Source organism: Jaculus jaculus, chromosome 17, assembly GCF_020740685.1.
Source record: "Jaculus jaculus isolate mJacJac1 chromosome 17, mJacJac1.mat.Y.cur, whole genome shotgun sequence".
Taxonomy (NCBI): domain Eukaryota; kingdom Metazoa; phylum Chordata; class Mammalia; order Rodentia; family Dipodidae; genus Jaculus; species Jaculus jaculus.
Window position 1 is genome coordinate 16,909,853 of NC_059118.1, and position 17,981 is coordinate 16,927,833.

Consider the following 17,981-nt stretch of genomic DNA (forward strand, 5'->3'; position numbering starts at 1 on the left):
CTCTCACTTTCGGTTGGAGAAGTTTCTCTTTTCAGACAGCGGTGACCCTGGGATGACTCAGAAGGTATCAATGGTGCTGAGAAGAAGTGACAGGTGTGTACAGCACTGAAATGTCTTTATCACACCTCCCTCAAATAGTGCTTCTGTTTCCCCAGAGATGCTTCATTCCAGTTTGCACCATCCACAAAGTTCAAACCACGGAGCTACCCAGAGCTCACGGACAGCCCATGTGAGACCTTCCAGGTTAAGCATAGCAGTGACCTGGCCAGAACAGCACATGGGCAGGAATACTTACCCCAGAGGCTTGGAACTAACAACACTGTGGCAGTGGGGAAGGAATTAAGTGGATCAGGCCTGCAAAATCTAGAACAGTCCTATCTGTAAATTGGACAGGGGAAAATAATCCTTCCAAGGAAAACACCAAACTCACCATGTGGGAATCTTAGAGAGATTGAGAGAACTGGAATGTATACTGTGAAGACCCGGACCAGGTGGATCAACTCAGGAAAAAAAAAAAAGAGTGGGGTGTGGTGGTGCACTCAGGAGGGAGGCAAACGTAGGAGGATCGCCATGCGTTCGAGGCCACTCTGAGATTACACAGTGAGTTTCATGTCAGCCTGGGCTAGAGTGAAATCTTACCTCAAAACACTTCAAATTAAAGAGCCAAATTCATAGAATTAATAGTGAAAAGCAGGAAACAGAGAATTATTCACTGTAGTCACATTCGGAAGAGTGACTAAGAGCCAGGTATGGTGGCGCATGCCTTTAATCCCAGCACTAGGGAGGCAGAGGTAGGAGGATTGCCATGAGTTCGAGGCCACCCTGAGACTCCATAGTGGATTCCAGGTCAGCCTGGGCTAGAGTGAAACCCTAACTTGAAAAACAAAAAAAAAAAAAAAAAAAAAAAGAGTGACTAAGGTTCAGTGACAACCCCATCCTCCACTCCCCTCGCACCCACATCCCTCTGGTTTTAGGTTTAGTATAAGTAGAGGGCCTGAGGCATGCACAGCTAAGTAGTTCTTGTCAAGGTACGGTCCTGCCCACCACTGTGCTTTAGCAAGGTGGCCTGACCAGTGGCCAGCACTGCAGGAGATCCCGTTCTGGGGAGAGAAGAGCTGGCTTTGTGACTGGCACCAGGCTTGCTCCTTTTCTTTCTTTCTTTCTTTTTTTTTTATTTATTTTGTTTTTGTTTTTCAAGGTAGGGTCTCACTCTAGCCCAGGGGGCCTTTTCTTTCTCACAGTATGAGATTACTAGGGAAATTCCAATTTCTTGGGGGCCACTGTTTCTAATCACCAAAGAGAAGGGCACAAGCCTCTCTTTTGAGTATCTACCTTGCTGCCAGGCTGATTACGGTTCCTGACATGAATTGGGGTTCTAATTCTGCTAGGCAGTCAGTTTCCTTCAACTGAGTGTCTCCCCAGGAGTGGCAGCAGGTGCCAAGGAAATGGGGGTGGCTGGACTGGTCACCTGCTGCGTTGGACCTAAGACGGTAGACATTCAGCCAGGTTGGAGGGCAAAGGCTCTGGCAGCCCTCGAGTGAGAGGAAACCAGCTAGTACTGTCACGTGGTTAGTGTGGAACCAGGAAAAACTGGGTCTTTGTTCCCAGCCCCAGACTCCTACAACTTGGCCATATAGTTATCTTTCATATGCCAATGAGCGATGGGATAGGGGAGCTTGCAGGGGTGAGGGGAGAGACTCCCCCCTTCTAGTCAAGAGCATGACTGGATGGGAAGAGGGAGAGAAGGAGTTGGGTAGAGAGCTCTGAGTCTCATAACACTGGTGACCAGAAATACCTAACGGTGAGCTGGAGAGATGAGCTAGCATGAGGCGTTTGCCTGCAAAGCCAGAGGATCCTGGTTCGATTCCCCAGGACCCACGCAAGCCAGATGCACATGCGTCTGGAGTTCGTTTGTAGTGGCTGAAGGCCCTGGCATGCCCATTCTCTTTCTCTCTCTCTCTCCTCCCCCCCCTCTGTCTTTCTGTCTCTCAAATAAACAAGAAAATGTTAAAAAAAAAAATAATAATCAATAAAGAAAGACCTAACCAGTAGAACTTTCTGCTCTAACCTCCCAGAAAAGAGAGGAACTAGAGTAAGAGCTGAAGCTTCAGCAACCAATGAGTTAATCAATCATGTCTTCGTAATGATACATCTATTAAAGAAAAAAAAAACTTTGATTGGGGGTTTGTTCAGTGGTTAGAGGCCAAGGTCTGATTCCCCAGAAAGTGGTGCATGCTCCTGACGACAGCAAGAAGCCCTGGCACCCCCATTCTCCTTCTGTATCTTAAATAAACATCCCTTCGACAACGTGGTTTATGGAATGGTGGACACACCGGTGTGTCAGGATTGGACACATCGCATGTTGTCCTCAAGTAATTTTCCTGGCGGCAAGGTGTTTTATTTTAATTTTAAAAATTTATTTAAATGTGTTGGGGGGCACACACCTCTTGCTGCTGTGAATGAACTCAATACATGGGCCTCTTTGTGTATCTGACTTACGTGGGTCCTGGGGAATCAAACCTGGCTCCTTTGGCTTTGCAGGCAACCACCTTAACCACTAAACCATCTCTCCAGCCCCAGTGCTAGGATTAAAGGTGTATGCCACCACACCTGGCTATGAAGTTATTTTATTTTTATTTATTTATTTATTTATTTTTGGTTTCTTGAGATAGGGTCTGACCTGGAATTCACTATGTAGCCTCAGGGTGGCCTCGAACTCACAGCAATCCTTCTATCTCTGCCTCCTGAGTGCTAGGATTAAAGGCGTGCGCCACCACTCCAGGCTTATTTTATTTTTAAATAGTTTATTTCTTAATTTATTTGAGAGAGGTGGGAGAGACAGAGAAAAAGAGAGAATGGGCATACCAGGGCCTCTGGCCACTGCAAATGAACTCCAGACGCATATGCCCCCTATGCATCTGGCTTAGGTGGGTCCTGAGGAATTGAACAGGGGTCCTTAGGCTTTGGCAGATGCTTTAACCGCTGACCATTTCCCCAGCCCTAGGCAGGTATCTAAAAGAGAACTTTGTGCCTTTCCCTTTAGCTATAAGATGATGATGATGATGATTATTTCCGAGATAGGGTCTCACTGTGGCCCAGGATGACTTGGAACTAACTACATAGTCTCAGGGTGGCCTCAAACTCACGGTGATCCTCTTACCTCTGCCTCCCAAGTGCTGGGATTAAAGGTGTGAGCCACCACGCCCAGCTTACTTTATTTTTAAATAGTTTATTTCTTAATTATTTGAGAGCGAGGGTGAGAGAGGGGAAGAGGCAGAAAAAAAGAGAGAATGGGCACACCAGGGCCTCTAGCCGCTGCAAATGAACTCCAGATGCATGCACCCCTGTGCATCTGGCTTATGTGGGGCCTAGGGAATTGAACCAGGGTTCCTAGGCTTCAGCAAATGCCTTAACCGGCAAGCCATTTCCCCAGTCCTAGACGTGTATCTTAAAGAGACCTATGTGCCTTTCCCTTTAGCTATATGAAACAATATACCCCAAGGGATGGGAATTTCCCCAGGAATCTCATGTTAGGAGAAGGAGTTGGGAGTTTGGTGCCAGCCAAAGGGAGAGGCTGTCTGCCAGAAAGAGAGTGATATCCTCGTCAGCTCACCTTACAAGAGCACTGCCAAGGGCTGGAGAGATGGCTTAGCGGTTAAGCGCTTGCCTGTGAAGCCTAAGGACCCCGGTTCGAGCCTCGGTTCCCCAGGTCCCACGTTAGCCAGATGCACAAGGGGGCACACGCGTCTGGAGTTCGTTTGCAGAGGCTGGAAGCCCTGGCGCGCCCATTCTCTCTCTTCCTCTATCTGTCTTTCTCTCTGTGTCTGTCGCTCTCAAATAAATAAATAAAAATTAAAAAAAAAAAAAAGAGCACTGCCAAGACAGCGAGCACGGGTGGGACCCACCTGGCTAGTTACGCGCAGCTCTATCTAAGCATAAACCTCCCTTCGGATGCCAGAGAGTAACTAGGGTGGTGGCTAGACTTTGTTTCTCTTCCCAGTGTTGCCACGTCAAGTAAATAACTCTCCTTTTTCTGATTTTAACTATTTCTCGTTTGTTTAATTGGCCTATTGAGGATTGGTTGAAGAGTCTGGCTTATTTGGAGACTGTCAATGAGGGGTAACAGTGGTACAGCAATTTTGGGGGTTCTCCGCCAACGTACTAATGTATGCCAACACACTAATAATCTGGGGGTGTCCCTGGATCCTTGTCTTATGAAGTTGAAGAATGAAATCCATAGACCAGAGACGAGGGTTCAGAACGATTTTTTTTATTCTAGTTTAGAGCTTTAAGGAGGGAGACCTTTCAGAGAAGGGGAGCTTAAAGAAAGGAAGAAATGGGCTGGAGAGATGTCATAGTGGGTAAGGTGCTTGCTGACAAAGCCAAAATGATCCAGGTTCGATTCCCCAGTGTTAGGTGGGACACGCTCCCAAAATGGAGGCACCAAGGACAGCAGGATGGCAACAGAGACAAAAGGAAGTAGGTTATCCACATTCCTCAGGAAACTGTGCAGGCAGCCATTATCCCTTCTTCACCTAACAATACCCCAGGTCATGATTTCCTACCCCCTTATCTCCTAAGTGGCCAGCTCACTGTTCTGATCTCACACCCTAGCTATGTGAAATGGCTAATGTAAAGGAAAAAAGGAATCCGGGTGTGGTGGCACACACCTTTAATCCCAGCACTCGGGAGGCAGAGGTAGGAAGAGCACCATGAGTTCGAGGCCACCTTGAGACTACAGAGTAATTTCCAGGTCAGCCTGGGCTACAGTGAGGCCCTACCTCAAAAAAGCCCTATAAAGCCCACAATCTGGAATCTCAGGTTGGCTGTCCTCTACTCTTAAGAGTCAGTTCTGGCAGCTTGTGTTTTTCCCAAATAAAAGCTTTCATCTTTGTCTCAGAGTGGTTTGCTTGGTCTTGGTCACTCCTTGAACCTTACACTAAACCCAAGTAAGCCAGATGTACAAGGTGGCACGTGCATCTGGAGTTCAGTGGCTAGAGGCCCTGGTGCACCCATTCTCTTTCTATCTGCTTCTCTCTCTTTCTCTCTTCCTCCCTCTCTAACAAATAAATAAAATACTTTAGAAAAAAAAGATAAAGAAAAAGGAAGAAAGGAAGACATAGCTCTTACACAAGGAGGAAAGAGGGAGTTTGAGAAGCCCACCTAGAGATTCAGGTTAAAGTTTTTTTCTTTTAATTAATTAATTAATTTGGTGTGATTTTTCAAGGTAGGGTCTTTCTCTATTGCAGGCTGACCTGGAATTCACTATGTCATCTCAGGGTGACCTCGAACTCACGGCAGTCCTCCTACCTCTGCCTACCAAGTGGTGGGATTAAAGGCGTGCACCACTATGCCCGGCTGTTTAGCTAATTTCAGGTCAGCCTGGCCCAGAGGGAGACCCTACCTCGAAAAACCAAAAAGAAAAAAAAAGAAAATGGGCATGCCAGGGCCTCCAGCCACTGCAAATGAACTCCAGATGCATGTGCCCCTGGTTTGAGGCTCAATTCCCCAGGACCCACATTAGCCAGATGCACAAGGGGATGCATGCATCTGGAGTTCGTTTACAGTGGCTGGTGCGCCCATTCTCTCTCTCTATCGCTCAGGGTGGCCTCGAACTCATGATGATCCTCTGACTTCTGTCTCCCAAGTGCTGGGATTAAAGGCATGCACCACCATCCCAGGCTTCTGTTTTTATCTTGAATCAGGATCTTGATAAATTGTCCAAGACAATTGTCCAAGATAACTTTGAATTCATTCAGTGGTCCAGGAAAGGTTTAGAACTTCAAATCATCCTGCCTCATTCTTATGAGTAGTGGCTAAAACAGCCCATTGTCATAACCAAAGCCTTATTCTGTGAGTTCCAGACTAAAACACTGATTGACCACCACGCATGGTGGGGCATACCTTCAATCCCATCACTAAAATAGCTGAGGTTAGAGATCAACATAAATTCAAGGCCAGCCTGGGACTACAGTTTCAGGTCAGGCTGGTCTAGAGTGAGACCCTGCTTTGAAAATTCCAAAAAATAAAATAAAATAAAATACTGGTTGGATTAATAGCTTAATTAAGTTTTATTTCGTTTTGAGTCAGGGTCTCATGTATCTCAGGTTAACCTTGAACTAGCCCTGTAGCCAAAGATGGCCTTGAACTCCTGATCTTCTTGTCTCTACCTCCCTAGTTGGGATTACAGGAGTGTACCATGACACCTAGTTTTCTCACTAAGTCTTTTATGTGAAAATTAGGCACTGAGCTGGGTGTGGTGGCACCCTTTAATCCTAGAACTTCAGAATCAGAGGCTGTGTGTTCAAGGCCATTCTGAGACTACATAGTGAATTCCAGGTCAGCCTGGGCTAGAGTGAGACCCTACTTCAAAAAAGCAAACAGCAACAAAAAAAAGCAGGTGGCGCTACTCACAAGAGAATGTCAAGATTGGGCCTGTTTACATTTCCTCATAGAAGGAAAGACATAGCTTCTCAGTTGAGGCGCTTGCCTGTGAAGCCTGAGGACCCATGTTCTCCTCTCCAGACCCCAGTAAGGCAGACGCACAAAGGCGAGGCAGGCACATGGTCGCACATGCCCACTAGGGGGCGCAGGCGTCTGGAGTTGGAGTGCAGTGGCTGAGGCTCTGGTGTGCCAACTCTCTTTCTCTTAAATAAATAAATAAAAACCAAGAAGGAAAGAGGAGGTAGTCAGCCACTCCCCTCCACCACCACTTTAGACCTTGGGCACAAACAGAGAGAGTGCACAGAGGGTGAAAGATCAAGGGACAGTGAACTCCTTTAAGCAGCTACGGAAGGAGGTCCTTGATGTTAAGGCTGCTTTGGGATCTCCACACTCCTATAATCTAACCCCAATAAACTCACTGGTTCACCAAAACTGGTTTTGGTGTAATCATGCTTGGTCGAATGCCTGTTCCCCACTGGGTGAAGAGACACGTGTTCACGTCTCCCCAGTGTTTCACGAAACCAACTCAGGTCTCTCCAAGAGGCCTGTCAATGTCAATCTGACATTCCATTTGTGGGGGGGGGCACATGTGCCACAGTGCACGTGTGGAAGTCAGTGCATAACTTTGGGGTGTCTGTGCTCTACCTTCCTTGACTCTGGTCTCTTACAGCTAGCTACAAGGAATTCACACTAGCTGACCAGAGAGCTTCTCAGTCTCTGGGTTCCACTGCTCATTGTCATATAACAGGGTCAGCAGGAGCCACGTTGCATCTGGCTTTATATGGGGGCTGGAGAAGTTTCCCCCCCTCTACGGTTTGTTTTAAATTATTGTTTGCACGCATGCATGGAGGCATGTGTATATGTGTGCATGTGTGTCCACACACATGCGTGTTTGCTTCTGCAAACAACTGCCCCATCTGGCTTTACGTGGGTGCTGGAGAATTGAACTCTAGGCCACCAAGCTTTGCAAGCAAGCACCTTTAACCATTATGTTATTTCCTCAGTCCTACTCTTTAATTATTACTATTATTATTATTGTTTTTTTGTTTTTTGAGGAAGGGTCTCACTCTAGCCCAGGCTAACCTGGAATTCACTATGTAGTCTCAGGCTGGCCTCAAACTCATGGCGATCCTCCTACCCCTGCCTCCTGAGGGCTGGAATTAAAGGCGTGCACCACCACGCCTGACAACATTTCATGTCTTCCTTAATCACCCTCCACCTTATATTTTATTTATTTGCAAGGAAAGATAGTGTGAGTAGGACACAACAGGGCTTCTTGCAGTTACAAACAAACTCCAACTGGGCGACATGGTGCACACCTTTAATCCCAGCCCTCAGGAGGCAGGGGTAGGAGGACCACCATGAGTTTGAGGCCAGCCTGAGACTACATAGTGGATTCCAGGTTAGCCTGGGCTAGAGTGAGACCCTACCTCAAAAACACAAAACAAGATGAAACAAAAAGCCAGGTGTAGGCTGGAGAGATGGCTTAATGGTTAAGCGCTTGCCTGTGAAGCCTAAGGACCCTGGTTCGAGGCTCGATTCCCCAGGATCCATGTTAGCCAGATGCACAAGGGGGCGCAGGCATCTGGAGTTCATTTGCAGTGGCTGGAAGCCCTGACGCGCCCGTTCTCTCTCTCTCTCACTCTTTCTCTCTCTGTTGCTCTCAAATAAATAAAGAACAACAACAACAAAAAAATAAAAATAAAGATAAGCAAATAAATAAAAAGCCAGGTGTGGTGGTGCATGCCCTTTAATCCCAGCACTCAGGAGGCAGAGGTAGGCGGATCGTTGTGAGTTCAAGGCCACCCTGAGACTTCATAGTGAATTCCAGGTCAGCCTGGGCTAGAGCGAGACCTTACCTCAAAAAGCCAGACCAAACCAAACCAAACAAAGAAAAAAACTCCAGATGCACGCACTTCTTCCTATATATGGTTTTACATGGGTTCCCTAACCCGGGCCAGGAGACTTGGTAAGCAAGTGCCTTTAACCAGCTGAGTCATTTGTCCAGCCCCCAACCTTGTTTTTTTTTAATTGAACCCAGAGCTCACCATCCTGACTAGACTAGTCAGCAAGCCAGGATCCTCCTAACCCTCCTCAGAGCTGATATCGCAGGCCTTTGCCACCAAGTGCAGCAGGTGACCTGAGCTCGGGTCCTCCTTTCTGCATGGCAGGCATTTTACTGAGCCAGCCGCCTGGAATTCTTCTTGAAGCCATTTCACAAGCTCCCCTTTACTGAGGCCTTATGTAATCTTCTCCCCACAGTGATCTTGACCCTAGTTCTTCTCCTTCCTCTTCTCCAGCTCCCAGAACTTCCTCTATGTCCTCGAACCTTCTGAATGGCCATGGAGTGCTCTTGACCTCACCCAGGCCTTGGGTATCTTCTCAGCGAGATGCAATCCTTCCCACAGCCCCCTTCACCCCCCGCCCCTGTTGCTGTGCCCTCTGATATATGACACCATTGGTTTGTCTACTATGTTGGTCACCACCAGATTGTCATCGCTGGTGGCAGAGTTTACCTCCATACTCACTGCTGGATCCCCTCTGCTAGCATGGAGGCACGAAGTAAATGTGTTCCAATATTTGCCTTGTCTTTTTAAAATTTTTGTTTATTTGTCTATTTGAGAGAGACAGAGAGAAAGAGGCAGATAGACAATGGGTGTGCCAGGGCCTCCAGCCACTGCAAACGAGCTCCGGACGCATACGCCAACTTGTGTATCTGTTTTATGTGGGTACTGGGGAATCAAACCTCTAGGTCCTTAGGTTCTCAGGTAAGTGCCTCAGGTAAGCCATCTCTCCAGCCCTTTTCATTTCTTTTTGATGGATTTATTTTGAGGTAAGGTCTCATTCTAGCCCAGGCTGACCTGGAACTCACTCCAGCCCAAAGCTGGCCTTGAATCATACTAATTCTCCTCCCTCCGTCTCTCCTGAGTGCTGGGATTAAAGGTGTCCACCATCAAGCCTCTTGCCACTGCAAAACAAACTCCAGATCCATGCACCACTTTGTGCAGCTGACACTTGGGGGCTTGGCGTGGTGGCGCACGCCTTTAATTCCATCACTAGGGAGGCAGAGGTAGGAGGATCGCCGTGAGTTTGAGGCCACCCTGAGAGCACATAGTACATTCCAGGTTAGCCTGACCTAGACTGAGACCCTACCTCAAAACAAACAAACAAAAAGTGGTGGTTTGATTTAGGTGTCCTTCATAAACTTAGGTGTTCTGGATGATAGGTTCCCTAGATAATGGCAATTGGAAATTAAAGTCTCCTGGAGGCAGTGTTGGGGGTGGGCTTATGGGTGTCATAGCCAGTTTCCCTATACCAGTGTTTGGCACACTCTCCTGTTCCTGTTGTCCACTTTATATTGGCCAGGGGGGATGTCCACCCTCTGCTCATGCCATCGTTTTCCTTGCCATCATGGAGCTTCCCCCTTGAGTCTGTAAGCCAAAATAAACCTTTTTTTCCCACCCCACAAGCTGCTCTTGGTTGGGTGAACCTGACTGCAACCATATATATATATATCATGTACATAAAATTTGCAAAGTGGGAGTTAAAAGAAAGAATAGGGGCTGGAGAGATGGCTTAGCAGATAAAGCACATGCCTACAAAGCCTAAGGATGCAGGTTCAATTCTCTAGGTCCCATGTAAGCCAGATGCACATGGTGGTGCATGCATGCGTCTGGAGTTTGTTTGCAGTGGCTAAAGGCCCTGGCAAATCCATTCTCACTCTCTCTCTTTCTTTGTCTCTCTCTCTCTCCCTTTCTCTCTATCTCTAATAAATAAATAAATAAATAAAAATCTTAAAAAAAAAAAAAGAAAGAAAGAAAGAATTGGCACACCAGGACCTCTTGCCACTGCAAATGAACTCCAGGTACATGTGCCACCACTTTGTGCATCTGGCTTTACTGGGGACTTGAACCCAGGACAATAGATTTTGCAAGCAAGTGCCTTTAACCACTGAGCCATCTCCCCAGCCTCAGGTGCATGCTTTCTCTTTCTTTTTCATTTATTTATTTATTTATTTATGTTAGAGAGAGAGAATGGACACACCAGGGCCTCCAGCCACTTCAAAGGAACTCCATATGCCCCCTTGTGCATCTGGCTGACATGGGACCTGGGGAATGAAATTGGGGTCCTTAGGCTTCTCAGGCAAATACCTTAACCGCTAAGTCATTTCCCCAGCTTTCTTTCTTTCTTCCTTTCTTTCTTTCTCTTCAGTCTTTCAAGGTAGGGTCTTGCTCTGTGCTCTACTTTAGGCTGACCTGGAACTCACTATGTAGTCTCAGGCTGGCCTTGAATCCAGTGATCCTCCTACCTCTGCCTCCCAAGTGCTGGGATTAAAGATGTGTGCCACCATGCATAGCTTTAAAAAAAAATTCATTTATTTATTTGAGAGACAGACAGAGAGAGAGAGGTAAACAGATAGAATGGGCGTGCCAGGGCCTCCAGCCACTGCAAATGAACTCCAGACACATGTGCCCCCTTGTGCATCTGGCTAACGGGGGTCCTGGGGAATCAAGCCTCGAACCGGGGTCCTCAGACTTCACTGGCAAACGTTTAACCACTAAGCCATCTCTCCAGCCCTCTTTTTTTTTTTTTTAATTAATTTTTTTGCAAGCAGAGAGAGAGTCAAAGAGAGAATGGGTATGCCAGGGCCTCTAGCTGCTGCAAACAAACTCCAAATGCATGCACCATTTGGTACATGTGGCTTTATGTGTGTGCTGGAAAATTGATGAGAGAGAATGAGTGCATCACGGCCTCTAGTCACTGCAAATGAGCTCCAGACCTGCCTTTATGCGAGTACTGGGGAACCAAACTGGTGTTGTTAGGCTTTGCAGGTGCCTTAACCACTGAGCCATCTCAACACTATTGCCTTTGTTCTATTTGACAGACTCACTGGGCAGCCCACTCTAGCATGGAACTCACTATGTAGCCTAGGCTGACCTTGATCCTGAAGTAATCCTCCTCCCTCAGACTCTCCAAATTCCTACACCTGGCTCACCTAGACCACTTTTAGTTTTTTCTTTCCCTTTTTATTGTTTTGTTTTGTTTTTGTTTTTTGAGGTAGGGTCTCACTCTAGTTCAGGCTGACCTGGAATTCATGTTGTAGTCTCAGGGTGGCCTCGAACTCATGGTGATCCTCCTACCTCTACCTTCTGAGTGCTGGGATTAAAGGTGTGCACCACCACACCTGACTCTTTCCCTTACTTTTTTTTTTTTTTGCATGTGTGTGTGTACGTACGTGCCAGGGCCTCTGGCTGTTACAAATGGACACTTTGTATCTGGCTTACCCGCATGGCTGGAGAATTGAACCCAGGATCAGTAGGCTTTGCAAATAAGAGCCTTTAACTGATAAGCCATTTTCTCAGGCTCTTTATTTTCTTTTCTAGTGTTTCCTTCTCCCTTCCACCCTTCCATGGATGTGGCTTCCCCCTCTCCCCCATACAGTCTCACTCTAGGCCAGGCTGGCCTCTAACTCACAGTAATCCTTACCTTGGCCTCCTAAATGCTGGGATTAAAGGCACGTGCCACCACACTCCACCTGTTTGTTTATTATAAAGAGATCCTGGGCTTATGTGGGTACTGGGGAATCTAACTTGGGTCCCAAAGCTTTGCAGGCAAGTGCCTTAACAGCTGAGCCATCTCTCCAGTCCTGCTTGTTTCTTGGTTTTTCTTTTTTGTTTTTTTGAGGTAGGGTCTCATTCTTGCCCAGACTGAACTGGAATTCAGTCTGTTGTCTCAAGGTGGCCTTGAACTCATGGTGATCCTCCAACCTCTGCTTCCCAAGTGCTGGGATTAAAGGTGTGCACATACCACATCTGGCTTGTTTTTGTTTGTTTTTTTTTTTGAAGTAGGGTCTCATTCTTGCCCAGGCTGACCTGGAATTCATTATGTAATCTCAGGGTGCCCTCAAACTCAGTGATCCTACCTCTGCCTCCCAAGTGCTGGGATTAAAGGCATGCGCCACCACGCCTGGCTTGTGTTTGTTTTTTCATGGGGATGCCAGAGTGAAAATTGATTCAGGGGTTCAAACATAGACTTATGAGAAAGATCACAACAGGGGACACCTACAGAGCTGGCAGGACAAAAAAACAAAACCCTCACAAATGGAGAAAAATCCACAAAACACCACCTCAAATATCGTGTTTTAAAAAGTATTTATTGCAAAGAATGCTGGACACAGTGCAATGCATGGTTGAAATCCAATGCCATCCATTCAAGGGAGGGCAGGATGATGCCTGCGGCCCAGGCACATTGCAGCCGCCTTGCAGCCACTCCAGGGAAGCTGAGGGAGGGACTGTCCCCACGCACGCCCTGACTCCCCGACGCCCTTCTGCCCCATGCAGTCCTCCTTGTAACGTGGCTCCCGCCTCCCCCTCAGTGCAGAGATAAAAGGCCTCGGTGGTCTTGTTGCAGGTGACATCAGGTAGATTCACAGCTGCCGACCAAAGGGATTTTCTATGGCTAACAAGTATGTCCAGATGACGAAAGTCACCCAAACTTGGAGAGACACAAAAGCAAAGGTTACAGTCCCCATGTCCCAAAGGCAATGGTATGGTCTTCTGGACCCAAGATGGGGCTTGGGGCTCTGACAGGAATCGAGCCAATGAAGGTCAGGCTCATTCCAGACATTTATTCCTGTTTGTCTACAGCTTTGATGAGAGAGAAAGAGAGAGACAGAGAGAGAGAGAGAGAGAGAGAGAGAGGGAGAGGGGTGTGGGGGGGAAGACACCACTTGTCAGGACCAGGGACACTGACTTCTCTTAGGGCCAGGTGGCCTCTGCAGGCTACAGCCAGACAATGGGAGTGGCAAGGCTGAAAAGGCCCAGACTTGGAAAGGCTCTTGGATGCAGGGATCTGGCTTACCAAGGTCCCGTTTGTGGGCAGTGGAGCACCAGCCACTGGTATGGGTTCCTGCCCTGCACGTCAGTCTGTTGGCCAGCTGAGACACGGAGCCATAATCGGCTGCATAAACCCACAAGAACTCAGAGGCTCCACAAGGTTGTTTTTATCAGACTCCCATGACAGGAGACAAAGCTGTGACGGGCTGGGGACTTCTCCTTGGGCCAGTGGCTGCCTCCAAGGCCTGTTTTCCTCCTTCCTCAGTCCAACAGATGGACGTTAACAAACACAAGGGAGGGCCTAACAAGACTACGGGTAGTTCTGAGCCACTCACACCAAAGGAACATCCTTGCCAGCGGTGCATAGTCCTGTGTGGACAGAGCTGACAATGACCAGGGAAGGGGAGCCCAGGCTCCTTGAGCACTTTGGTGTGTGCACTGTGAAGGTAACCAGGACAGCTGACCATCCTTCCATGGTCGCCCCAGTTCAGTTCTTGAGAACAGCTGGGACAAGGCGGCCTGAGCCCCAGCTCCCCAATATTTCGGCGTAGGCCTTGGTAGAAGTCAGGAAAGGGCACCTCCAATGTTCTCTTTCCCTTCAGCGTCACAATGTGCCAAAGCAAGCATGCTGTTCGAGGAATGCCAAATGTGGGTGACTGCCCAATGGGCCTGGCCAGCGGCTGCAGCGCTTCCATTCCTGGAAGGGAGGGATGGGGAGAGTTGGCCTCGCCTTGAGTAGGAGATACTCAGCGCCCCAGGAAGACGTGGCTATGAAGAGAACAGGAAGAGCCCGGCCAGGGGTTGCCTTGTGCACCCAGGCAGCTGAGCCACAGTGAGGACATCTCGGTGAGACATTCCGTTTCACATTTAGGGCTGCACACTTCACAAAGCAGCCATCTATCTGCCAGCCACAGCAAAGGGGCCAGAAAGTGGGGCAAAGGGGGAGCTCAACCAGCTGCACGGCAAATAGCCTGGGGATTCTGAGCATTCAGCAGCCGCATCCAACCCTGTCGCTGGCTGTCATCAAGGAGACGGTGGGCTAGGCTGAGGGCTCTGGGCGCTGCCAGCCAGGCACAGCTTCGACGGTGCTCCTGCATGGTGACAATGCCCGTAATGTAAACACGAGAGGAACCTGGAATGACCTCGTCTGGAGACTCAACCAACTCCTGCCCAGGGGCCTCAGTGGATGACTTGTGGTCACTGGTGAGCAGGGACTGTGACAAGGGCTTCCTCTGGAGGCCTGGAGATGTCTACATTCTGTAGGATAAAGACATGAAATATTTAGTCTTCCCAGGAATAGGTCAGGCAAGGGGATGTCTGCTTTCTACTTCTCCTTATCATGGAGGGAGGCAAGACAGACAAGCAAATCCACTGCTGCGGGAACCCAGACCCTGCCCCGAGAGCGCATGGTGTTCAAACTACCACCTGTGGCTACTGGCTTCCCGACGCATGGCGGGTGTGCAGCTAACGGGACAAAGATGGGGTAGAGGATGGTGTTCGCTCCCTGCTCCACTGTAGTAGGCAGGGCAGGGCAGGTGCTGTGCAAAGCGAGGCCACCCCAGCTCCAGGCTGGTTCCATGGAGAGGAGCCCCTGGCATAGACCTAGATCCTCATCAATGGGAACGGGGAGGGGCTCAGCTCTTAGGGTGCCCCCTTCCTGGCTCTGTGGCAGGGTATGGATAGCTAGACTGGTCTGTTCCCTCAGAGCTGGGCCACAGAGCCCCTGAAGTTCTCAGCTATAAATGGCTCCCCCCAAAGCTATAAAGCCAATACCATCCCTGGCTTATGGGGCTTAGAGTATCTCGGACCTGAGGACCTTCCTCAACTCTGTAAGGCCATTTCATATGAAGTCCCATTGGCTGTGGGCCCTTGGAACCACCACCTGCAGGAGCAGGTTACCTCAGTGACCTGAGTTGCAGCCCTGTGCAACATGACATGCCAGGCGTGCAGGACAGAGAAATGGCCCTCAGCTAAGGCTCACAGACCAGCTAGAAATTTGTAGAAGCAGGTACAATTCTTTTCTGTGTTTGTTTGTTTTTGCTTTTTGAGGTAGGGTCTCACTCTGGCCCAGGCTGACCTGGAATAACACTATGTAGTCTTAGGCTGGCCTCGAACTCATGGCGATCCTCCCTACCTCTGTCTCCCGGGTGCTGGAATTAAAGGCATGCGCTAACCATGCCCAACTTGAGACAACTTCTTGAGGACTCTTTTCCCATTACAGCAAGCCCCCCCACTTCACCCCATAGATGGTCCAGGAAATCCTGGGATCCTGTCTATGTAAAAGAAAAGTGTTGTAGAGCCTGTGGCAGGCAGAAGTTTGCCTCTCAGAGGTACCCGTCCTGAGGCTGGCAGACTTCCAGCCCTGGCATGGCCGTGGACAGGTAAGGTTGGGCCTCCAAAGGCTGCTGGGCCAGGGGCCCCTCCAGCTGTCACCCTGTCAGTGCTGGAGGCCACCTGGAATTCCCTCAAAGGACGCCTCGCACAGCGTGCCTTCCCTTGTGACTTGTGAGTGCCAGACTAGGTCTTGACCGAGACACACAGATTCTATGAGAGTAAAGGCAGTTGAGAAGGAGTGAGACACGTCTACACACCCTCTGCCCGCAAGACTCAAGGCCGAGGACCTGCAGGTGAGTCGAGGCACTCAGGCAGGTGAAGCCCAAGGCCTGTATCTTCGGCGGGGACCCAAGGACCAAGAACACTCCACCATAGATGTCAACAGGCTACAGGAGCCTTCTCGGTGCAATGCACTCCAGGACCCGGGACTGAGAGAAGAGAGGTCCTGCCTCTGATCTCAGGGTGATGCTGTGGAGGACCCCACATGGGTACTGACAGGGGTTCAGGACAGTGCTTCGTTTTTTTTTTTTTTGTTTTTTTTTTTTTAGGGTAGCCTAGGCTGTCCTGGAACTTACTTTGTAGTCTCAGGGCGGCCTCCACCTTGCAGCGATCCTCCTACCTTCACCACCCGAGTGAATGCTGGGATTCAAGGCGTGCGCCGCCACACCTGGCCAGAACTTCTCACAGGTGTGCACTACCACGTCTGGTCTATGCGCACCCCACAACGGAGCTACCACCTCAGCCCATGATATTGTTTAAGGCTCAGATGTGCCCCAGTTAGAAAAGATGCTCACGAGGCCCGGATCGGCAGGGCGAGCACAGAATTCACACCTGCCCACAGGTAACTTCTGGCCCTTCCTCCAACTGGGACGAGTTCTAACCCAGACCTTCACGACAGGGCTTCTGGGGAGCTGTGAGGCTCATCGAGAGCCAGAAGCCAACCTCACCTGGTGGCCCAGCTCCAGGGACCTCCCCACCCCAGGGGAGCTGGCCTTGGGAAATAACCTAACCAAGCTACCGCCCCACCCTGACCACAGGAGACAAGCCTAGGCAGAAAGCAGCCTTGGCAAGACTCCAACTCCCTCTGGCCAAGTGCCCCAAGTGGGGGTCCTGAAGATGGGAGTCAGGACACTGTGGGGGGAAGACACATACACACACCGCCCCCCACCCCACGCCAGCAGTGGTCCCATGGCTACCTGAGGCCTGTCTCGGTGTGTATTCACAGCTGCCACGTTCAAGAATATGGACTCCACTTTACAACCTGCCGAAAGAAGAGAAAAATGCAGTCCCCTCCCAAAAACAACAGGAGCCACAAGGGTCAAGAACTGCTTTCAGGAAGAGACTGGGGCTTGTGAGGTAGAAATGAATGGGGCCTGACACAAAACTATAAATTTATTTAACCCATTATAGGATTATTTTGTTTATTTGTTATTTATTTATTTATTTTGAGGTAGGGTTTCATTCATTCTAGCTCAGGCTGACCTGGAATTCACTCTGTATTCTCAGGCTGGCCTCGAAATCACGGCGATCCTCCTACCTCTGCCTCCTAAGTGCTGGGATTAAAAAGGCATGTGCCACCATGCCAGCGAACCCATTAGGAATTTTTGTGTGATTTGGGGGAGAGGAATGGGACTCAAATGCCCAGTCCTTGAGCGTGAATATTGTACATGACATTATGTTGCAATATCAAACGACTGGACGTGGACTTAGTGGTTAAGGCGCTTGCCCAGTACCCACGTGGGCCAGATGTACAAGGGGGCACGTGTGTTGAGATCGTTTGTAGTGGCTAGAAGCCCTGGTATACCCATTCTCTCTCTCTCTCTCTCTCTGCCTCTTTCTCAAAAAATAAATAAAATATTTAAAAAAAATGGTTGGACATGCTTTGCCAGGTGGAGTCCTTCCGCCACAGACAGATCCCAGGGTCCACCAAGACCTGTCAGACTCCTGCTTATCCTCACGTGACTGCCCACACGTGTCACATGGAGTCCCCAAACTGTGCACTCTAAGGAACAAGGGCAGTTAGGGCAGCAGTGGGTCTATGGTCAATATGGGATCACTTGCTCTCATGGGTCTCCAAACGTGTCACGCAAGGTCCAATCAGCCTGGTGCTGGGCCCTCGCAGCAAGGAGATTATCAGTCACTAAATGATTCCGTCTGCCCTGGGGCTTCACCCTTCCAAGGGCACCCAGGTTAAAAGAGCTCGGGGCTGGAGGGATAGCTTAGAGGTTAAGGCGCTTGCCTGCAAAGCCAAAGGATCCAGGTTCAGTTCCCCAGGACCCATGTAAGCCAGATGCACAAGGGGGCACGTGCATCTAGAGTTCATGTGCCATGGCTGGAGGCCCTAGTGTACCCATTCTCTGCCTACGT

General features: G+C 49.2%; 1 protein-coding gene across 2 annotated transcripts in view; it reads right to left on the reverse strand.

Annotated features, from left to right (window-relative positions):
- Window positions 1-12,579: 12,579 nt before the first annotated feature.
- Pfkfb4 (6-phosphofructo-2-kinase/fructose-2,6-biphosphatase 4) overlaps window positions 12,580-17,981 on the reverse strand; it is a 55,941-nt gene continuing 50,539 nt past the window's right edge. For both annotated transcript variants that reach the window (XM_045136788.1, XM_045136787.1), the window contains exons 13-14: window positions 16,811-16,875; window positions 12,580-14,537 (exon numbers count right to left, since the gene is read on the reverse strand). In XM_045136788.1, coding sequence (XP_044992723.1) covers window positions 14,478-14,537; window positions 16,811-16,875 — 125 coding nt within the window. In that variant the 3' untranslated portion in view covers window positions 12,580-14,477. The remainder of the gene's footprint in view (window positions 14,538-16,810; window positions 16,876-17,981) is intronic.